The sequence below is a fragment of the Cuculus canorus genome, chromosome 6, assembly GCF_017976375.1.
Source record: "Cuculus canorus isolate bCucCan1 chromosome 6, bCucCan1.pri, whole genome shotgun sequence".
In the NCBI taxonomy this organism is placed as follows: domain Eukaryota; kingdom Metazoa; phylum Chordata; class Aves; order Cuculiformes; family Cuculidae; genus Cuculus; species Cuculus canorus.
Genome location: NC_071406.1, coordinates 35914363 through 35938740, shown reverse-complemented (window position 1 = coordinate 35938740; position 24378 = coordinate 35914363). Strand labels below are relative to the sequence as shown.

At 38.9% G+C, this 24378-nt stretch overlaps 1 protein-coding gene across 1 annotated transcript; it reads right to left on the bottom strand.

Annotated features, from left to right (window-relative positions):
* Positions 1-880: 880 nt before the first annotated feature.
* TFPI (tissue factor pathway inhibitor) lies at positions 881-22664 on the bottom strand. Its single transcript, XM_054070561.1, is given in 7 exon segments — positions 881-3776; positions 3779-3841; positions 8965-9060; positions 10588-10764; positions 12011-12049; positions 18975-19206; positions 22656-22664. Coding segments are annotated over 7 exon segments (774 nt in total). The 3' UTR covers positions 881-3618.
* Positions 22665-24378: the final 1714 nt, after the last annotated feature.

The window sequence follows — 24378 nt, the reverse complement described above, 5'->3', positions numbered from 1 at the left end:
CCCAGCTCCCTCCTTTCTGCAACCTCCTTTCAGGTAGTTGTAGAGAAGCAATAAGGTCTCCCTTCAGCCTCCTCAAGGCCAAACACCCCCAGCTCTCTCAGCCGCTCCTCGTAAGGCTTGTTCTCCAGCCCCCTCACCAACTTCATTGCTCTTCCAACATCTGTAGGATGTGCTGTGAACTGGGTGAGGGAATTCAGCTGACCATTAAAAGTCTCTTCATCAAAAATGACAACGACAAGAAACCCAAAACTAAGCAAAAAAAAAAACCAAAACCCTACCTTCAAAATCGGGTCAGGAAAAATCATAAGAGGCAAAAGAGAGGCAGGAATACTCTAAATCCCTATAGTCACTGGTAATATGAATTGTGAAATCAAGCTCCGAGGTCACTAAAAGAGCAGGTGTAGGACTTCGATACCCATTTGACACGTGAGTGTTGATGCTCCTAGGATCTTACAGCAACAGAAGAACGTCTGAGTTCAGTGAAGAACTACGAGCTGGCACTCTGAACTCCTAGCAATGTAAACAGATGCAAGCCGGGGATTAGCTCCGGTTCAGAACAGTGATGGAAACCAACTTCTCTGAAATAAACAGTCACCTCAGGTACTGGGATTCCATCAGAAGTCAGCATGGCCGCATTATTTTAGGCCAGTTAGGCCCAGGCTATCGACTGCAGTGCGGTGCATTACACGCTGTGGCCTAGAGAATAACCCATATAATAACACACATTCGAGAGAGGCCCCTGAATTAGCCGGAAAGGTTTGTGACACAGCCCGCGTTTGACTTGGCGCGTTAAATCCAGTGGGGTTGGGGGTTTGATGGTTCAAAAGCCTTACATCCCACATATTTAGCCGTCACTGGAACTTTCTCACTCCTCCAGGTGTGTGAGACCTCTCCCCGGTGTGATTTGCACTCCAAGGACACAGGAGGCCCCCGCGCTCCTCCAGCCGCCCCTTCCTCTGCCCCCCGAGGGCACCGAAAAGCACCGGCACCGGCGCCCGGTTACCGGCGGCTCGAAGGGATTGCAACAGCACCACGACTGCGCTTCCACCGAGGGGAGCTGAAAACCACGCCAAGGGGACAAAAATAAATCAATTCCACCTCTCATCACAAACGGTGAAACCGGTCTGCAAAGTTCAGGGCTCGCAATCCATGCGACGAGCGACGCCGGGAGCTGCGGGGCGCCTGCGGCACGGGCACCGCGACCCCCGAGCCCCGCGGCGGCGGCTCCGTGCTGCCCCCTGCCGAGCCGAGAGCGCGCTGCCACTGCCGCGGGGAACCGCCACCGGGGCCGCGTGGGAAAACCATTTGCTCGTGTGCTGCAGCGCCCGAGCTCCTCCAATCCGCCCCATCTGCTTCCACGCCACCTCTCCGACAGCAGCGTAACGATCTTCATACCTTTTAAGGATCCTTAAAAGGATCTTCATCCTTTTAACTTGGACTCGATGATCCAGTGGATCTTTTCCAACCTGGTGATTCTAAGCTTAAGAGAAAACGCAATGCATCAAGATTTACAACATCAAAGAAGTTGGGAAAGCTTTCCAAAACTACCCTGCTGTCCTTCGTTTGATAAGCAGCAAGGTGCTTCTAAACAACTTAATAGAATCATAGAGTGGTTTGGGTCGGAAGGGACCTCAACCCCCATCCGGTTCCAGAGACGCCTCCCACTGGATCTGGGGCTCCAAGCCGCATCCAACCTGGCCTTGAACCCCTCCAGGGATGGGGCAGCCACCACTGCTCTGGGCAACCCGTGCCAGGGCCTCTCCACCCTCATCGTGAAGAATTTCCTCATAATGTCTAAGTCTTCCCCTCTCCAGCTTATAGCCATTGCCCCTTGTCCTATCACTCCGTTCCTTTGTAAACAGCCCCTCCCCAGCTTTCCTGGAGCCCCTTTCAGCACTGGAAGCTGCTCTGAGGTCTTCTCGCAGCCTTCTCTTCTCCAGGCTGAACAACCCCAACTCTCTCAGCTTGTCTTCATATGGGAGGTGCTCCAGCCCTCGGATCACCTTCTTAGCCTCCTCTGGATCCATTCCAAAAGCTTTACATCCTTCTTATGTTGAGGATTCCAGAACTGGACACAAGGCTCCAGGTGGTGTCTCAACTCTTTCCCCCTGCCCCAAATCTCATTATAAAAGATTTACCCAAGATCGGAGAAGTGCTTTGGAGGAGGCGAAGGAACTGTTACCACTGTTTCATAGAATCATAGAACCACCAGGTTGGAAAGGACCCACTGGATCATCGAGTCCAACCATTCCTAACACTCCCTTAAACCATGTCCCTAAGCACTTCATCCACCCGTTCCTTAAACACCTCCAGGGAAGGCGACTCGACCACCTCCCTGGGCAGCCTGTTCCACTGCCTGAAAGTTCATGTCAGTCTTAACAAACCCCACAAAAACACAACCAAAAAAACCCTCAAAGTCAATGGGAGCGTAAGCATAGTTTTATCTCCAACACAACGGTCCAACTCTTTGTAAAAATTCAGTATATATTTCTGGAAATTATGACCTTGCTAGCCAGAACTCTGGTTCAGTAACAAGGATAAAAATCAGTGATCCCAGCATATATATTATTAAATCTTAGCCAGTATCTGTCACCCTGCTTCACACATCTTTAACACTCACTCTATGTTTTTTGTTGGGTTAATTCTGATCACATATTCACTTTAAAATACTGTAATTATATGCACTTCAATGGAGTTAAATGTAGCTTGCGTAGCCTAAAATAAATCTGATTAAAACAAATTCAGTGTCAATTTCCTGTTTCTAGCAACAGACCTATCTTTTAATGTATGCTTGAAACAATCATGCTTGACAAGTGGCTGCTGTTTGACAAGCACTATGCTTTCTTTAGCACAAAAACAGGTTTCAGAAAATAATAGGGTAATAAAGTAAATTTGAATCTCGTGTACTTTTTAATCATTACGAGTTCTATGCCCACACAATCTGCTCTGTCCTGTTTCAACTCTGACAATTACATAAAATCAAATTTTAAGAGCCTTTATGAGAGTAAAAGGTAATGTTTATTAACATGAATAAACATACATAATAAAAATATAAACAGCATAATTATATCTAATCAAAACAAAAACAGTCAGTACAGTGGATATGTTTATATGGTGTACATTAAAGGCTTTCATTCATGGGTGAATAGTAGTTTACTTCATATTTCCATAAAAATCAATGTTGTATTCTTTCAGGGACGATTTCCTCGCCCAGAGACTTTACTGACTGTTTCTTTTCTTCTTGATTTTTATTAATCTTCTTTTGCCTTTTGTTTTATTAAATCTTAAAGTTAAATTGAATAGAGTAAGATTAGATGCTGTAGGTCTAACACATCTAAGGTCATCAGAAATAAAACTCAAGTTCTGTTTTTAAGAAATACTCTTAAAACAAGAAAAAGAACATATCAAAAACATTTACCCAAAGCTTTCATATGCCTTACATGTGACAGGTTGTCTTGTTTGTGTTCTCGTGCACTGCGTTTCACCGTCCATCTTTCTCTCGCTAGCTCTGTCTTTTTTCTGATTTCCATTTTCACTTTTCTAAGACTTCCAACTATTGATATTTTATCAGGCCAATTCTTAATACCGAAAGTTGCAATAATGTTTCAGCCTCCATATTCACCTCTTACCAGGGTCTGTGGCAGTATCACTTCCCATACCTTTCTTGCAGAGCCTCAAACATGACTTTCTGGAGGTGAAATTATTCTCATTCCCATCACAACGAATGTAGCTAAATGGGTGACATCTTCCAGTTGAGAAGTTGTAGAAAAGCATAACTCCTTGGCTTTACAAAGTCCTCTGTCCATGGGGGTCATGCACAGTGAAGGGATAAGAGGTGGTTCTAGAAAAAAAAACCCAAGAAAAACAAGGTTAGAGACAACACTGCAGTTTACCAGCCTTCTATTATGTTGATATTATATATGAGATTTGAAGCACAGAAAACCTTGAAATTTACTGGCAAATTTAATTCTACTCTCCTGAAAATCCAGGATGCTTTACGTAAGCATTTGTCTTTTTATGATTACAAGAGATATCACAGCAAATGAAAAGCAAGGTTTGTTTCCTGTATATTTAGTGTTAAACTTGCGATTTCTGTGATGGGAGGCAGTATCAAATTCAATTAGAGAAGTTTCAAGTGAAGTATTTGTGGAAAGTGAACTGAATTAAATTAAGCTTGGACAGCTTAAAAAATATGGTAAATATTTTTGATAATTAATGAGGTGAATTGTCCTAATTAGTACTAGACATTCTGAAACCAAATAGGAGGTTACTCGCAGAATAACAAAGGACTGAATGTGAAGAACACAAAGTGTTCTGAGATGCTGGTGCATTAGTGCTCCTGTTAGATTTTTACCATTCCAAGGAGCAGGCTGATGGTTTTTTCCTTCAGTGTCGATGCAAGTGAGAGTATGAGAACTGAAACACTGGGAGATGAACCCAGGGTATCCAAAGTACCTGGGCACTGGAACAAGTTCAAGAAGCAAATGCGTACCAAGATTCCCAAACTTGGAGAAACTGTCATCTATCACCCTGGAGTGACTCACATACAAAATTAGAACTGACAAAATTGCTGCAGAGAATGCATAAAACTGAATGGGAGCTATTATATCATCAGTTGTGAGGGACCTAAAAGAGCAATTCCTTCCTTCCAGAAGCAGCAGACTTGAGATAGCTGAGATCTGAAGGTATAGATGGAAATGTAAAGCTCATTAGATGGCCTTCTCGACCAGCCAGGTAGAAGTGGTTCAGAGGAAAAAACAAGGAAAAACTTCAGGGAATAATGTGGGTTACAACAGAGCTGAAGACATCCTGTTGTCACAAAAGTGGGAAGCACGTGAGTTGCTGAAGGCAAGAAGTTATGGATTAACTTGGACAATTCAAGAGGCTGACAAGAAAATATCCAAGAACATCTTATATCTTACTTGACTTACAGATATTACACCTGCTGGGAAAAGTTCATTCTGCCAAGGATAAGAGCTGAACTGGCATTGCTGGGAAAGAAAATTGTGGCAATTTATGGAAAGCTAAGACAGGAAAATGAAATTAGTAACGTATTGGAAGCTGTGTTAGCAACATCATACTACTCAAAAAGGATCCTGAAATGCAAAAAATGAGTCATGAGTTCATTTTTCAGGATAGGTGAAGTTATTTCCAGGTTATAAAATGACCATTACCTAATTAGTTTTTATAACTGTGACATTATTGTAAGAACAGTAATACAATTTAGATCTTTGTTATCTTATTTTTCTGTTATTCCTTTTTCTTGATGATGGAGATGTTTGGACTGATTTTGTGTTGGTGAGAGAATTGCCCAAAACTGTAATAATTTATAGTTGTTTCTGAAAAAACAATAGGTAAACTAATTATATGAAATAAGCAGTAGATTAAAGAAGGCTAGCGGCCCTACACATGAGAAGTCTATCATATCTTACACTTCAATGCTACCTAAACAATCATGAAATGTGTATGGTTTAAGTTTTAATTCTCATAGTACAGTTTTTTTCTTCAATCTCAGACAGCCTCTTCTGGTGTGAACAGATGACGTGATCACACTTCAGAATCTCTTAAATACACATATTCAGATACAGACTAATTTTTATAAAAAATAACTCCAACCCTGCATTGCAGCAATAGTCATTATCCCTTCAGCTTAGCTGGGGTTGTGTGACAATGAACTGGTCACAGTACAAAAGAAGTCTGAAGCCATCTTGGCGAGCTGGATGAGGAACAACACTACTGCAATCTCTTTCGCTAGATACAGGTGTGTGACATTCACAAAGCTTCAGAATTATTGCCAGATTTTTTATGTATGCAGACTTCAGTATTTCATTTCTGGTTGCAGCAAAGAGAAAGTAAGTCTTCAAGTAGATAAGCTATTACAAAAAATAATGAGTCGTCTGCACTTGACACTACCCTATAGGTGTAAACTGGTGGAGATCCATTCTAGCGAATAGAACAGTGTCCATTTATATCAGCAAAAGACATGGCCCTGACTTTGAGAGGTAATAACGGGAACTGCCTCTGTGTGCCATTCCACATTAGCCAAGTTGGAAACTGACTTTTGATCCTGCATCCCACTCAGATCTCACACATCAAATGTATAGTACAGCACTCATCATTTCCTAGCATAGATCACTTCGTATAACCTGAAAATGAAATGTCTGATTCCTGGCTTCACTTTCTCTTAACTTCCCCAGAATAAAAGTTTTCTAAGTTATTGCAGCAGAGTAAGATGAGAACAATCTTCACGCTCAGCAGAAAGTTCATTGCTGAGAGATACCATTAGACGTATCTCTCATTTTTATGCAAAGAAAAAAACTTTGTTTTGATTGGCCAGGAGTTTAATTTTCTGAAGATCAAGAACCTCATTGAAAATCTATTAATCTGATGCCATTACATAGTTATACATATCATCAATAATTTGCGATTTTTTTATTGAAATTGAGATGAAACAGCATTTCAATTGTGAGGGGTAAGGTGTTCTATAAGAGACAACTCCTTGCAACATTTGGGTTTTTTTCAAATGATGGTCATGTAATTTTAAAGCAGTTAAATAGCAACGCCAATATACACACAAAATAGATGTTACAGAGGCAGACCAGCTACTTTGCCTGTGGTAGAGAAAATGGGCATTGGCCACTCCACCTCAAACAGCCTATCCTGACCCCACATGCTCAGACAGATTCCCGTCCCTCCCTGAGGTCCAAGGGGAGTCACAGTGCATCTCTGTGTGAGATGGCTCTACTGTGCAACTTCAGTTTACACCTCTGCCTCTAGTAATAGCAGGAATGGAAGCTGTAGTCTCCACATCTCTGTGGAGATACCAGCTGTCAGTTTTGGCCCTACCCTTTTCTCCCCTCGTAACAAGATTTCACAAGGCTCAAGATCTTAATCCATTCCAGCAATCTGAAAGGTACAGGATGATAAACAGAACAGCAGCAAGCGGCTGCATGCGGCAGGTGGTGTAAGACAGAGAAAGGCTACATAGTAGAAAAGAACCTGTGGGGTCTTCAGACTTTCCACGGAAACACAGTGGTCCTTCCAAGGTTGTATTTCTTACCCAACCCATCCACCTACACTGACTCCACCCAACCTTGTTCCTCAACCCTTTCTTCCACCAACTTTCCAGTCTTTTCTTTCTCTTATCTTCACTTCTCCCTCCCAAAATCTGCTCTATCAGAAAATTCACTATTGCTGATACAACTGAGAGCCCTTTAATTTCCTCTGAGAAAACTTAGTGAATTGTGTCCCTTTGCTTGAATAGATTAGTTGTTTGGTGGATTTGGGGATCCTTATGAGTAAAAACTTTCAGGGAATGTGTAAGCTCTTATGCCCCTAAAATTATTATCAGGCCTTAAATCATACAATTATTTTTAAGTGAAATAGGTAAGCTGCCATAAGCTTTACAGTTTTATATTCAGCTGTTTTAATAACATAGTGAATTGATGCCTTTGTGCGTGGTAAACAAACAATCCAGCTATCACAGAAACTTACCTCAACCCAACAGTGCATATGGATCAGAGTGCAGGCAAAAAAAAAAATAGAATACAACACATAGTTAAGCTTTATTAGACATCTCATTCTAAGCAAAGAGCACAGGAATGTTAACCTATATGCCCATTATCTTACAGATCATATTAAACACAAAAACCTTAATGAATTTGTAAGCCATCACCAATTCCCAAAAGTACAAGTAACTGTAAATGCAAAAAAACCCAACAGAAATACTTGGTGAGAATGCTCAGCCTTTTCCCAGCTGTTTCTTGTTTCCTCTTGCATAACTGTGGATCATAAAAAATGAAATGCCTCAAATTCGGTCGCCTTTTACAGTGTGAGCAAGTACCAGCAATATATAGTGGACAGCCTCCAGCTGTAGAAATTTAAAACTTAGCCCTTTACAGTAAAGGTCCAAGTTCTCACCTACATCATACTACACAGTGCAAAAATACCTTAAAGCAGACACAAAATTAATGCATACTCACTTTGGTTATAATCAATCCAAGAACTGAGTTTAATATGACCTTAGTGAGAATAAAAAATTATCATCATATGTATATTGTGCCATATTCCAAAATCCAAATATGAGGGATTTTTTAACAGATAAAAGGAGCTTTAAATCAGCTGGCAATTAGATTCCCACAAAAATATTAATTTTTACTAAAAGAACGCTGCATCACTGCTTTTGCTTTTAGTCTTTAAACATTTGTATTTATTAGACCTTAAGGAAGGGCACAGCTTCAGAAGAGTACAAGATGTGGTCAGCCTTTCGCTTTCTGATATTTATGCAAGATCTTTGAGTAGCAATATATTTCTTTGCCTTGACTTTCTCTGCTTATCAGAACATCAGATGTAGATAGAAGCTCATTCTTCAGTCTCAGACGTGTTGGAAAATGGGTGGAAATGGAAAAGCAATCCATATAGAAGACAGAGAGCTAAGAACTGCAGAAGTGAATTCTTACCAAAAAAGATGGAAAACTGGTTGCACTCGTCCTTTGGGGAACTACTGTTCACAGTGTGGAAGTTCTCATTTGGAGCAGTCGGCATCAAATTGACTAAAAGGAAAGAAAAGGTGAAATGAAAATTCTGAAAATAAGCTATGATTGGTACCTGTTTGCCTTGCTCCATGCGGGTATTAATACCACTAAAAGGCACAGAAACTGATGTGCTGAGGCAACTTTGGGATGGATTCCTTCCTCTTCTTCATTTTTACTGATGTAAGATTTGGTTTGGTACGGTTATTTCTACATTACTAGCAGACATTAACTTTTGCAATTGTATGCCTTTTTCAAAATATTTATTACTGACTGAGAACAAAGTGGCTGTGAGGACAGTTGTAATGAATTCACTGTGCTTGTGTATTTCATCCAGCATGTATACCTTCAAGTAAACAGGAAAGTGAGTGGACAAGCTAAGGAGTATCTGCATTAAAAAAATCCATTACGAACAGCAAAAGCAAATTCTTACCAAAAATCCCAGGCAACTGCTTGGGTTCTTCCTCTGGGGAACTACTGTTCCTTGTGTTACGATGCTCTTCAGCTGGAACAATTGGCAATAAATTTACTGGAAGAAAAGCAAAAGAAAAACAATGAGGAAAAAACCACAAACAACAATTGCTACCAGTTATTCAATATCACTAAAGTAAAAACTTTGATCTCTTTAAACCATGGCAATGACCCCTAATCTTCTCTTCTTGGGTATTCGTACAAATTTACACAGAGGCGTTATTTCAGGTTAAAGTCAGGGCAAAAAAGCATTCTGCAACTTATAGTCCAGGAGGTGAAAGTGGCCTTGGAACCCAGGAAGAAATGCTTCAGCAGAGGCGGGGCAGATGCACGTGACTCTGTATGCATCTTTCAAAAAGTATTTGAAAAGCAGCACCGTGGGTCCTTCCTTTTCTAAATGTGATTAAGTTCAGGCTCCCCTTGCCAAAATGACAGATTATGAAACAGTCCTGGAAAAAGGCCCACAAGAGACAAGCAATACAAAAGGGTCCAGAGGCCCCATGTGGGAAACTGTACTCATCCTATGAATAAAATGAAGTACCTCATGAAGAGGAGAGGAGTTATGAGGGTTAGTGCATTCTGGTACAGAACGGTCCATAGGAACTAGTAGGATGAACGATTTATGGTCAATCTGAACGGCAGTTTTGCAGCCCACGTGGCACAGCCAAGTCGTTCAGAAGCGAGGGTTCCTCATGATTCTTTGGCAGGAAGCTAGCGACGCACAATGAGGAAACAGTAAACCACAAATTCCTGTATTGGCACCTCTTTTCATTACAAGTCTTGGTTTGAAAAGAGTATACTCAGAAGTACTGGTGAAAAATACATATCCAAATGTTATCATATTATAAAAGAGAGGCAGGTGGCAGATTTTAGACTCATGTGGTCATGAGCAAAATGGGCCCATATTTTCATTCCCTGTCATTATAATCTCTGCTTCTGTAAGCTCTGCCTTCTTCAATGCAGGTACCAATATGTTTACGGTGTATGTATGTCAAATCAAATTTCCCCATATTTCTGTTCTAGAATGTGAGATTGTAAAGTTTTTCCCCTAATAGCAAGTTTAATGGAGAAATGTGATGCTCTAGTGTCAAGGTAGGGCCAGGAAACAGTACTCATTGTGGACCACAATCTGCAGTTGAAATTCACGTTACTTTAATTACTTCATCTGATTGTATTGCTTCTAAGATTCTGTTTCAAATTATAGATCACGCTGTATTTGTTTGATTTAGATATATTAAATAGCATGCAGATTTCTGAAAATAATTATAGTGCTCATTCTTGCACAGACAGGTTTAATTTCTATTTTGCAAGGGGCTGCAGAATCAACATCTATACAGGCAACTGTAACGAGAGAAGTAAAAAAGTAGGAGTCCTGAAATACTCATTAAAATTAATAGGTTTTTTAGTTTATATTTTTAATTTCTGTATTTTTATTTAAATATATGTAATTAATTTTAATTTCAGATATAAATTATTGCCACCTTGGGGTACCCTAAGTTACCTTTTTTTCCCTCACAAGATACCTTCAAAACACTACACTGTTTATACAAGAATAAAACTAAGAATAATGAGGACAACAACTTACAGTTGCCTTAGCAGGTAGTCTGGCAATCTTCCAAATTCTTGAAGCTGTTCTGGTTTCCTAGGCACCCACCATATTTAAATACTTCACATATCTTTGTCTCTTTGTTGTAGAAATACCTGGAAAAATAGCCTTGGCAGATTCCAGGGTCTTTCTCATGAAAGCAGAAGCTGGGCTTTTCTACAAACAATGGTAAATGATGAACAGGGTAGGGGAAGAAACAAACTCAACTACATTCCAAGACAACAATACAACTGGAGGAAGTTTATAAAATAAACCTGTAACTTTGGACTAAAGATCAGCTGTGAAATAACTGTTGCTTTTGTTCTATATATAACACTGTGATGTTATGCTGGAGTGTTATAGGTACATTTTTATTGCTTTTTATTTTTCCTCTTTTCAAGTAGCCAGTAAATTATATCTTGGAAAATAAGGACTAATGATTCCTTTAAGTGTCATTGAGGCTCTTGGAAGAAAATTAGTTTTTACTCTGAATTAAAACAAGACCTGAATCACAGCTGGATCATTTGAATCTAAGTACACTACCATTCTGTAAAGACAAATTATTTAATTATTCTATTTCAAAATGTATGTTCAAATACTGGTATTCCTCTGAGGAGTTAAATGCACACCAATTCAAGAAGAAGCAAGTGTAAGGAGAGGTAAGGGAAAGAGGGTAAACAGAGAAAGAGGAGCTGAGTTGCAAAGAAATTTACTCAAGTCTGTATTGGGGTAACTTTGGGTACCAGCATTGGACCCAGCCCAAGTCTCTAGTGTGGAAAGAGAAAGCAGGGTGGAGTAAGTCTTCACAAGCTATATTGTGTCAGACTTAAGTATCCTTGTTAGGAATACAGGTTATCTCAACGGACCAACAGTGATTTTCGGTGCTTTAGCACTAACTATTTAGGAGGCCTGAGTATCAGGTATTTAAATTTCTCTAAACGGTCTGCCTCTTCAGGCAGACTTGCCCCGATACTTAATGAGTAATATGGGGACCTGCCCTAAACTCTGTTAGCTCCTACACAGGCAGTGCTTGGAAGATCTGCTTCAGAGTGACTTTTTCCTGCTTTGCTAACAGTGGAGGAAGCATTTAGATTATTCTCAAAACACATAATAATCACGACTAGTTATATATAATGTTTGAATATCTGCAGAATCCTTCTTTTCTCCTTATTTAAGAGAAAAAAATGTCATGATGTGTCTATTCTAGGGAGAAGAGATTGCAGCTGCTGCCTTCAGTGACCACAGCTGTCATCAAAGTCTTTCATGACTACAGAAGAAGACTGGAACTAAGAACTCACTCTAGTCTGACATCCTTGTTTTTATTAGGAGGTAAGCTTGGAACAATGCGTAGAGAAGTCATCAAAAGAAGCTAAATCCCTAGTTGTTGTATAAAAGTCTTAGATTACTATGTAAACATAATTACCTTTCATAATTTTTGCTATCATCATCTTTGGAGGCAATTCTGAAAAATAAATAAAAAGAAAAGCATTTAGCAAAAGCAGACGTGTTTAGTCTTACCTGTGACACCAGGGGGCTTAGCAGTGACTATAAGCACTAAGGAGGAAACAGCATCTCTCCCCCTTCTTTCTTCTTTTTAATAAAGAAGTAGCACAAAGGCTTGTTCAGGAGGACTGAAGTATCGTTTCATTTGTATAAGATAATCTGCCATATTGGAAATTTGAGGATATGGAAAATACTGGAATCAAATTATGCGAATATTGAACACAGAAATTCACCTTTGTGTTACTGGACCCAGAATCCTGTATTATATAATCCTATTCCTCAAAAGAGGAGTAATTAGGAGACTGACTTAACCCAACTGCTGTAGCTACTGATACTGCTAATAGCTTCAGAGCTGATGTAGTTCACAATAAAGATTTCTCTCGTACTATCTAATTCCCTTTGCTATTCCATGTAGTGTCTGAGTAAAGTGTTCATTATGCTGTTTGTGATACTAAAGCCAATTCAGCCAAGTATTTCCAACTATCTTTAGGGTAGTGTAGAGGACACGCTTGTTTGCACTGTTCTTTTAGTGCCTGCTCAGCAGTGATGAAGTTGCTCTTGTCATTTTTAATGGAGGAGACCAGGTTTTACTGTACTTGCTCATGAAGCTGGATATCTGAATTCAACCTCACATTCCTTTTCAGTGATTGAAAACAAATCTTCTCCCCTTTTTACGAGACTGACTAATCATAAAACTACAAAGGTGTTCAAGGGCAGACTGGCTTAGCCAATGAGTAATAAAAGCTGATTTTTTTTCAGCAGCTGAGAAGGAGAAATGTGTCCAAGAATGGCATCTACATTTTCTATTACAGAGATATTTTGCAAGACACACGAGTAGTAGCTTCTGGACTTACACCTAAGTCATCTTAATTGCATTGCATAACAATTCATGTTTTACATTTGTGCTTCTCTTACTGGCATTATAAAATGCTAGTTTCCCTAAAGCTCTCCTTTGCCCACTGACCTCTTGCATCTGAGAGAAGGCACTGAGTGGTACAGCTAATGCTCTGCTTTAAGTTCTCTGCTGGAAAGCAAATGCCTTTTTATTTTGCATTTTGCTTTTTCAGGCAATCAAATATACTGCAATGAGGCAATACATTTACCTGACCCTGGCCACCTTACTACCACAGGTCCCCTTAAGATACCAATTCACTATAGTACATGCCAAAAGCAGTAGTTTAGTAGCAGACGTGAATTAAAACTGCTTTCTACTGCTGATGGCTCTTCCTGCTTCAGTGGCTTACAGAGATCTGCTCATAAAGCCTCAGTGTAACTCACGGTCTAGGCTTCTTTGGAACATTAAATAAATGAGAATTCAAATTGAAATATAGATTTTAATCTGAATTTAAAGCAGATGCATTAGTTTCCTACTCATACACCTAAAGGACATCACTACAGCCTCTACGGGACTTTGTGCAAGAGGGAGACAGCTGCTCTGCCCAGCTGTCGAGGGCAGGAATACAGGAGTGCTGTGCCTTATCTCAACTTGGAGATACCTATTAGCAAGATGTCAGACTGAAAACAACTCCTGCTAGAAAGCAGAGATGCTGCTATGCCCTTCCTTGTTGTGGAAGCAGCAACAGAAGACACTTAAGCCATCTGTATCCTCACCTTTTCTGTAATTTGTAATTTTAATAAGGCCTGCCCGCTCCTCCCCCAGCATTTATAACAATCTCTTCAGAGTCCAAAATTGAAAGGAACATTAGCAGTTTATTCTCTGCCTATGTTCCATAGCAAGTGTTTCTGGCCATCCTCTATCTGGTGCTATACCTTCCCTGGGTCCTATTTTAAGAGGTGCTGCTTGATGACCGATAGGCTTTCAGCATTACCTTTACTGCCCCTGTGCGCCATAATCCTACCAGAGTTTTCTTCTTTCTCTTCCAGAAATATGGCCTGTGTTACATTGTCAAAGCTAATCTGTTGGGTAGAAATTCTGTTCACAATACATTGTCCTTCCACCTCTGGAACAATGCAACTGGCATCCTTAGAAAAACATTATTTAAAGACATGACATGCACTTCAGAGTGACATATTATTTATGTGAACATCTTCCTATTAGCAGGAGGCTGTGCCTTCAGCATTTAAACCCATGACCGAAACCACGGACATGCACACCAGGCCATTTCACTAATTTCATTCAGTCATCCCCGTCAGGCCAAAATCAGCACTCATATTTTGGCATATGATCTCTACTCTTCTAGCACAGAACAGGAAGAATTTATTGTGTGTTTGTACAGGCCCAGAATATTTTAATTTTACTACCACGTCAACAGTGCCTTTTTGCTTCTGGTTTCAGTTAAAAAGCCAAATCCACAGCAGAATTAATTTCTTCTTTGTAAACAAACTGTATTTCTGAGTAGATCTGCTGTGTAAACAATAGACATTAGAACCGCTGTCATGTCCAGATCTTTTCATCAGTAGGTATTTTCCCATGTTAGAAGCTTAAGCAGCCCAAGTTATATATTCACTGCCTCAAAAATTAGGATGACATTTGTGATTCCACTCATATCCAGTACACAATGGAGAACATGGGTAAATTCATTTCAAAAGTAATTTTCTCTTCCCTGAAGTGGTGAGTATTGGGCACAAGAAACAACAAATGCAGCTTATTTCTAGAAGATGTGACTCTAGAACTAGCCACCTCAAATCTGAACCCTGTCTTGGAGAGTCTTAGAGTGGCCAGCCTGTAGCTGGCCTCTCTGTACCCTCTTGTACTGACTTTACTCACTTCTGGGAGCTACCAATTTCTTTCTTTGATGGCTTATTCATTCAAATACTGTAAAAACGTGCTGTTTTGTAAAAAGCTGTTCTGATCTAAGGAGCCTGCAATTCACCCATGATGGCTCATTTGTTATTGCATTTGTGCTTAATATTGGAAAATCAGACACTTTGCCTATTCACATTATTTCTTTGGAATTTGGATATATATCACAAACTTCCCTTTAGTTTATTTTTAGCCAACTTGACCTTTACATTTTTCACAGTAATAACTGTCTGAATATCTCTTCATTTTTTCTTTATTTTAAGCATTATCCTGTCACTCATACTGTCTTTTCGGTCTGATTTGTACAGTTATTAAATAGTGGTCTTCCTGCAGTAATAAAGACTGGGAGCATTAAGTAAGATGATTATAACCATATACAGAAAGACCGCACAGACAGACATAGATTTAACAAATAGACCCTACCTGAATTATATTTTTCTTACTGAATTATATTGGCAAAAGGGGGTTAACTTATCGGTTTACTTTGGTTTATGGCTGACAGTTGACAGCACATTGTGTGCCACCAAACCATTTCATCTGCTGTTATTCATCCAGAGATTACAGAAATAATGAGCCTTTATTGCTCCAGTTCCCCACAGCAAATTAAACACCAGCAGATTCCTGGATCACTCTTATGCACACCAAATACTGTACTTGGGCTAAGTACCATGATGTGAACACTAAGCCAGTTTTCATTTTAGAGAGCTTTCAGATTTGTTCTATGGAATTATGCCAATTATATGCCAATACAGGATTTGGTCCAGAAGATCTGTTCAGATATTGATCCAACATATATATGAGAATCAAAAAAAAAGTATCAGTGAAATTAACAACATTAGATTGAAGAACAACTTTACAGAACTTCAAGCATGGCACCTGATCATGACTTCTGGACATTTTTAATTCCAAATTCTGCATCTCTCAACCCTGCCTTTTTCAGTTTATCCCTCTGTCTTAGCCTTTAAACTGGAATTTAGGACAAACACACCAAATTACCAGAAGTCGCATGTTTTGGATGAGATACTGGCAGCTGCCGTCCTCCAAACAGCCCTGCTCCAATAATCGCTAAAATGCTGGGAGCCCTGCTGAAACCCAAAACCAGATACCAGATGTAAAGTAGCAAAAGCCAGTCTGGTGACAAAGAAAAGAAAAGCTGTCTTCATGTCCTAGATCCCAGGTCTTTCTGACACCAAATGCTAATCACGAAAAATAACTTTCCATTTTTTATCTTGAAAGATTGTATTAATTAAACTTTGTGGAAACATAACTGGAAACAGATTAATCACAGTTTTCTAAACAAAACACTACACAACTAAAGAAAATGCCTCTTCAGGAAGGTTATTCTCTTAGAATGACATTGCCAACATTAATTTTGTAAACTTGTATGCATGTATTAAATATTGAGTTCCTCTGCATGTTTCATTAATTTCTGTGCTGAAAAGTTAATAAATATAGAAAGCAACTTTTAAGCTGGTTGTCCATAGAGAAAAAAAGTTGGTTAAATCCATGACACTCACTTATAACTCTTGAAAGCCATATGACAAAGGAAGGGAAACTTTGTGCTTATGTGCAACACATCAATTTAAACTTTGCTATTATTTATACACACAGTCCCACTGAGGCCTTGTTTCCTCACCCACACTATTCTGCCACATTTCTTTGTGTACCTAAGAAAATCACCCTACTTTACTCTGTAAACAATAGACATTATTGGAAATTGTCATACAATAAATGTATAATAAACGTATATACTCTCTCTTGCTGTGGCTGGACTGGATACAAAGGGAGAAAAGTCTGAGTCAAATAACTGAATTATAGATTTGAGAAATTCACAAAGCCTATGCCGGACAACAATGTGTGGTGGTGTTGCATTGGTTTGTTTTCAAATTAATTGCTTTATTACATAAACAGCTGGGAGGAAACATCAGGTACCAGTATGAGTAGCTGAAAAGTAGCATAAGGAAACACAGAATCTGCAAGATCTTCTTGGCAAATTTTCCTTTCATTTTAAACACCTGTAACTACTGGAAAAACTTGACCAGCCTTGTGTAAGCGTAAATAGGTACTGAGGCTATATAATATAGCATTAAGACTACCTAGTTCATATAAACAGAAGAGAAGAGTTTATACCTACTAGTGAAGTAAATGCCATACACCCTGAGCTGTACTCCCCGCTCTGATTGTAACAGAGTCCATGGACTTCATTTAATTTTCTGTTACCTTACCATCCTTCTTTACTTGTGAGTAAAAGGGAAGGTAATGAATTGCTCATTTATAGTACTGGACTTATTGGTAAGATCAGTTCATGTTTGCAGATTCTAAGGATTAGAAGCGTTATAACTGACAGTCATTATTAAAATATTACTTGGGATGACACCAGGAGGTGAGGCAGATCCTTGCTTTGGTGTCTAGAATAAAGTAAGCGACAGCGACACAGTTCAGAGTAATTCTTATCAGGGAATACAGATGTGCTGTGAAACAGACCGTGTAACAGAGTTAAGGCCTGATCTAAGTACTATGTAGATGTGGATTCTGGAAGGGATGGGAGATGGGTAACCAAGGCATTATAATTTATTATAGATAAAGCATGATAGTGTCAGTGATCTTATCTTACACACCTAGTCTGTTTGGGTCAGAAAACCCAAAAAGTAGTTTCTGAAATCAATTTTATCATCTGAAATTTCTGTAAGTGTACTAGGTAACACGAAAAAACTGCTGTGCTTGGAAGTGACCTATCCTAATCCTAGAAGGTAATAATGTAAATCCTGTTAACTGACTCAGGGCCTATAGCAGATCTGCAGATTTCCAGTTCCATGGAAAGTTTAGGTCTGGAATAAATTATGAAAATATGGTAAACAAAGTGACAGCTATCAAGATCTAGATAGCTACTAGGGCACATCTCTAATAGGCAGGAAAGATTAACAGTTTTCATCTGATTGTGTTGCTCATCCTCAGAATAACCAGTAACTTAACGGCATCCTTTGTTGCTGGGCAAGGCAGATGCAGCTGAAAAAGTTCTATTGAAAATTAATTATTCTGTCTTACCTCAAAGTATAAATACATGAACATCCAATATATGAAATCACCTGGGAAAAAACCCACACAGCTGGTATACTACTTGAGGGTTATCACACACCTTTGAGGAACTCTTCGTTCTCATATTTTCTTCTCTATTCCTATTGCCTTCCCCCCCACATGGTACCGCCCTCATTATTACCTCATGTTTACATAACCAGACACATTCCATATAAATTCCCAAGACAGCAAGATCCATATTAGGTGTAGAGGAAACTGTTAATAAGGCTTGAATTCCTTCAGTCTCTAAAAATTTGAACACATCAAATTTCTAGCTCCACTGGCATTACTTTCCAAATTCAAGACTCTTCTAACTTTCATACACTCCTGGGAGGATCAGGAGTGGATTACTTTCACGAAGCTGAAAGCCTTAATTAATTATAAGGATCATTTTTAATAGCAAACCCAGCATTTCCAAGGCACTTTCTGTGTATTCTGATGTGTATCATATTTTGAATCGCATTTTCCTCTTTTTTTTCCTCTGTTTTCAATGGAACAGATGTTTTAGGATAAACAGCTCTAACTGACATTTTTAAATGAGAATTATTTACTACTGTAGTTCTAATTATGTGGAATCACAGCAGATGTCCAAGATTTTGGGCAGCCTGGATCAGTTTCTCAAGTGAAGGAGAAACCTGGGATCAAAAATTGGGTTAGAAACTCCAAAAGCAATGAAGAAAAGCTGTGCTGCCCACCGGCTTAGCCCAGCCTCAAACTCAGTTTCTCTTTAAGGACTCATTCAAAGCAGGGCTCTAGCTAGAAAATAAGCTTTCTTGCATTGGCGTTGCTATTCCAGAGGTCCACTAAAAAAAAATTAAAAATAAAAATCACACATATCTTTCAAAATCCTGAATGTTTTCTTACACAACAGAAAATAATTCAGATATCTACAGCATAGTCTAATACTTGGGAAAATAATTAGGGCCATCACACTACTGTATTGACAGGAACTGAAGAGGGTTTCTGCTTCCAAAATTCATATGGTTTGTGGATGATACAGATACTAATGAAGAACTGACAGAAGAATAAAAGAATGGGTAGTGGCCTGTTATCACACACTTCTTCTGACATTCTTCCAGTGTTGGGAAGTTGTTTTCATTGCCATGGCATCCACCATATTCAAATATTTCACATTTGCAGCTTTGAATATTGAAGTAATAGCAGATATGGATTGCTTTGCACAGACCTTCATCTGCTTTCATGGCACAGACTGAATGTCATAGTTTCAGTGGTGGCAAGGCAACACCAGTAATAAAGAGAAGTAGAATATAGAATAACTGTTATTAAGTTAGTATGCTTCACTGCACAGCATAGCTTCAAAATGTGATGGCTTGCATCTTTTGCTAGAGAGGCACTGCATAACATCTGGCTGTAAAACTATGGACACTCTAAACATAGATGTAAAAAGAAAATCATCTGCATTGGAACAAATTCCATTCAGTTAAACCAAACTTGTAATTTCAATTTTCAAACAAAACAACTCATATAATAACCTTTAACTCATCATCAATCTCTAAGTGGCTTAGACACAGAAGCTAGTGAATAATTCTGAACAAAAATACACTGAGAAATCCTAGCAGCTCCAAAAAAAAAGAAAAGAAAAGAAATAAAACAAAAAAAATAAACACAGAAAGGGGTTTCTTTGTGTTCTCTTCCATGGACTTCTACTAGTGAACAGCTCCTACAGACGTGCAGCTAACACCGTGGGATGAACCAGGCAAGAGAGCCCTGCAGAGGGCACCAGTCCCATGCCAGAGCATGCTGCACTGGCACATCAACCCAGCCCGTAGGACTGAAAAGCCATCAGGATCTCTTATTTTCTTTGATCTCATTGTCCTTGCACTACAGCCTTCAACAGCTAAGAAGTACACAACTAGAAAGTTAGGGTGAAAAGAAACTGTATCATTTCTATGCCTTTCCACACAGGCTGTTAGATCAGGGAATGTTTTGTAAAAATTCTTATGCATATTATGAAGAAGAATACTACCAGTTTTACACTGTCAGTGTCCATAAGGAAATTCTGACTGATGATCCAGTTTGTGATACTGTTCTGCCAATAATGTACTGTTTAATATTTTTTTCCTGTTCTGCTCTTCCAAGAAGCTATTTTGCCTTAGGGGATTTTGAAAGCTTTACAGAGTTTAGGTGCTTGCAATAGCAGCCAGAAGAAAAGACCTGAATTTTTCATTCGCTATCCCACAGCTAATCAGAACACTGTTGTCTCCTAACACTTATATGCTAAAGCATCTATCAGTGCTCTTTGCAGTGGGCCTGGAAACAGGAGAAGAAAAGGATGAGGACAAGAGTTTACATGATCATTGCAGCTTCGTACTACTAGCTAGATGAAGCTTCCAGTTTTAATTAAAAGAAGTGACAAAAATCAGGCTTTATGACATTGTAAGAAGGAAATTTGTATAACTACTACCTACCTGCTCTGTGGATATCTCATTTTAACATATACAACTAGCTTTATTACATAATCTTGATGGGAAATGCACACCTGAGATAAATCCTCATAAATACTGAGATCAGGGGAATTTTAGTAATTTTATTCCATTTGAGCCATTTGTAACTATTAAATATACAGGAAAGAAACAATTTTCAGCACTAAAATCTTTTAACTCAGCATTTAAATCCTTGAAAAATTAAGAACCTTTATTACACAGTTACCACCAACACAAAAATTGTAGCACACAACTAGATCTTCCAAAAACCGTCAATTTGGTTTTAAAATACAGATTAAGACAGCTAAATTCAAAATTATCATTAAATATTCAGTCCCTAAAACAGCTTGTGACTGTTTCCTCATTAGGAATTTAGATTTGCAGATTCTGAAGTTGGGAAAAGAGATGTGAAAATACTATTTAAAAACTGTCTAATAGGAAATGCAGATGAATTAAAAGAGACATTTTGAAGAGAGGTTAGATTCAGTAACTCCCTGTGGAGCTCAGCTTGACAAAAGGATTTCTATTTTGTTTCTTGCCAGTTTCCTGATCTGGGTCTTCCTGAATACATGAACAATTAGTATTTAGCAGTCAAAAGAGATTCCAAGTTGGAACTCAAATGTCTGAAGTTCTCCAACAGGTTCAGGAATCCTTTGGAAGTGACTTAAAAAGGCACAACTTCAAAAGCAGAGAGGATATTGCATTGCGAAATGAAACTCTGTAATAGGGAAAAAATGCCTTCAAAACATCAAAGTTCTCAGTAACTTTTGGAATAACTCCTGAAATAGTAAAATCAAACATTCAGAACTCTATAGAAACTGATTCGACTCAATGCAGTTGGGAGGAGGGCTGGCAGCTGGTTTATAAACATGTGATTTTCTTGGCACACAATAAATGAGATCTCCTACATGACCTGTGTCAGTGACCCATCTCAATCTAGAAGAGGTTGTGAAAACTTACTAGGTCTCCTAACTACTGGAATTTCCGACGTGGGGTTGGTTATGTCTGCTCTTTTGGCTTGCTAGACTATGCCACACCAGTGTCACGGGCCATCAAAACAGAAGCAGCGTGCAGGCATAGTTGCAAAACTACACAAAAGTGATGAACAAATGGCTTAGTAGAGTTTATCTTAGGACATTTCTCATCTCAGCTCCTAGCCTTTTTCCCATCAAACCCACAGAACTAAATCATTGTTTGGCTTAATTTCTAAGGCCTTTCCTATGCTTTCTCTGTGACCTTGTTACCACTGTCAGATGCACGAACATCTGCTGCAAACATGACTATCAGTGTCACATTTCTTGGCAATCAGGCATTCATTTTCTTTGGAGTGCTAGCAAGTTACCGTGCTTTGACTAAAATCTGAACCCTGTGAAACACCCAGGGGCCAAACCCTCCAACTTCGAACAGCAACCAAGTGATTGTAGAAGGACGTCTCAAAGGGATTCAAAGGAACTGAAATCATTCTTGTGTTTGGGAACCGTGACAGAATCCTTCCTCATTATTTTCCACCTAGGAACACTTAGCTCACACAGATGGTAGAAAATTAGCTTTCCTTCTCAGATCAGATCAGCAGATGAGAAGGCAAGTGTGAGTGTTTGGCTAGATATGCATAGATACAAATCTGCCTGGACTTATTTCACATGTGGAATATACCTTGAGAAAATTAATTCTTAGTATAAGGCCTCTTCCTCTGCTTTTAAACACTGGAACAAATTGTTCCTACCTCATTTTAGGTCTTGTATTAAAAGCGCAGTATATGGCATTTAGGGAAGATGCCCATTGGAAAGGTCAGTGAATATTCTTCAATAGAAACATAGGAAGGTAAGAGTGGAAGGAATTTCAATGGAATTTCTTGTTCAAGTTTTGCCATACTTCTATGAGACAAATACCTTGAGACCTTTTTTTGGCAAATGTCCAAACTATTTGCAAAATATTCCAGTGAAGTAACATTCCCAGCAACCTGAAGCAGTCAGTTCCAGGATTTCCTACTCTTCTTGCAAGATAGGCCTTTTTTGTAATATACAGCTTATATATTCTTTACTGCATAGTAAATAATTTTGTACTTCCTTGAGTGCATAGACAGAAGAGTTTAAAACCATCCATTCATTCTTTCTTTTTGAAGACTTTTGTCTCCTCTTAATTATCTCTATACTAAACTCCCTTTTTCCAGTCTCTTTATTGGTCTTGCTTTCTAACCCACATACAACTCTCCTTTGGATCTTTTCCTATTGGTCTGAATCACCATTGAAGCGTGCTGCCCAGAACTGAACATAACCCTCTACCTGAAGCATTACAGGTGCCAAATAGAGTGGAATAAATGTCCTTTGAGTTTTTCTTAATACATCATAGAATTGCCTGTCTTTTTTTACAACAACATGCTATTATTTTTGTAATGGTCTGCAACTTCCACTTTCCACCAAATACAGCCATGTTAAATAGGTGATTCAACAGTTATTTTCCACTTTATATTTATGAATTCATTTATCTGCTTCTTAAGTATAGTGTATTGTATTTGTAATTTTAAGAAGAAAATCAGTTTAATCCTCCACATTGGATCTGTCCCTGTTGGATATTAATTACTCATCAAATTTAGGCATCCCGTGGAAATAAAGTAGAAAATCCATAGCACTATAGGACTGTCCTACCCTAGATCAAGAAAATTTAATAGATTTGCTAGAAATTTGCTAGAAATACGTTAAGTAATGGTTACAGCTGATGCTCACCATCACATATAAGTGATTACTTGACTTACTAAAACAAAAGAAAGCAAAGCAGAACCCCCTCTCCTTCTCTTCCACTGCCTTGAATTTTTAATTTAATAACTTAATTACATCAGCTGCATAGATTTTCATAACAGAAGGCACCAAGTGTCCACTGCTCTGCCTTAACAGTCTTTCCACTCCATAGCTGGTATGTGCAAAGTAATGCTGATGAAATGGCTCGCAATGAGCACAAGTGTAGTGCAGATATTTTATGTCACTACCTTCTTCCTCATTTCCTTCAGTCTTCCTACTTTTGACAACTGTGAGAAACAGGATACCAGCCAAGACTGCTCCTTACTTAGTAGAGTAATTCTCTCATTTGTTGCCATTCAGGCGGCAACTTTTGCAACTCAAGACATGGCTGTTTAACACATGAAGAGCTACAATTAACTAACATTCAGTACTTTCGTTGTGAGAGCTCTAACAATCTGCAGTCATGCTGTAGCGCTGAGCACATAGACCTCATATGATCAAGATGAAACACTGTTACCACTTTACTATAAACAATATATTACAAAACCATAATTGGTGAATAATACCTTTAATCTTCTTACATTAACACAAGTCAAAACAATACTTTTTCCCCTGACTGAAGGCATAATAAAAGACTCGAGGTTCACTTTCAGACTCATAAGGATAGTGTGCACGCATCCTTTTAATTAGCAAGTGAACTGATTTCTGTAATTATACCTATGGCTCAATAGATATGAAAGACAAGAGTATTATTGCACAGCTGTTTTTCATGACACAACTATATAAATTAAATAGGGAAAACAAAACTTGTTCAGATATATTTCTGACTTCTAATGTAAAATACTTTCTGGTTTTGTTTGCTTAGGTTATGGGTTCTCAGCCTTGTATTCTATGATTCTATGAGGTTCCCTGGTTAACTTAATTGTAAAGATACACTGTCATCTTTCCAGGCTTTCTTGTAAATGTCTTTCTTTGATAAGTGATATCAATACTAAGCACCTTGTCAATAATGCATAGCTATATCTCTCCATCTTTGTCACTTTGGCAGCTTCCCACTCACACACTGTTCACTGCACTTCCTACCCTTTCTTTATGCAGTCACATTTATTCCTGATAAACTTTCATATACAAATACAAAGCCGTTCAACTTGTGAGTCATTTTCTTCAGGCTTTAGAACATCAACTAAAGTGCCCTAGGAACACAGAGCCCATCCCAAATCCCGCTGGCCGCAGCGGCACAGCTGCCCCACACCAGCCCAGCTCCATGCCC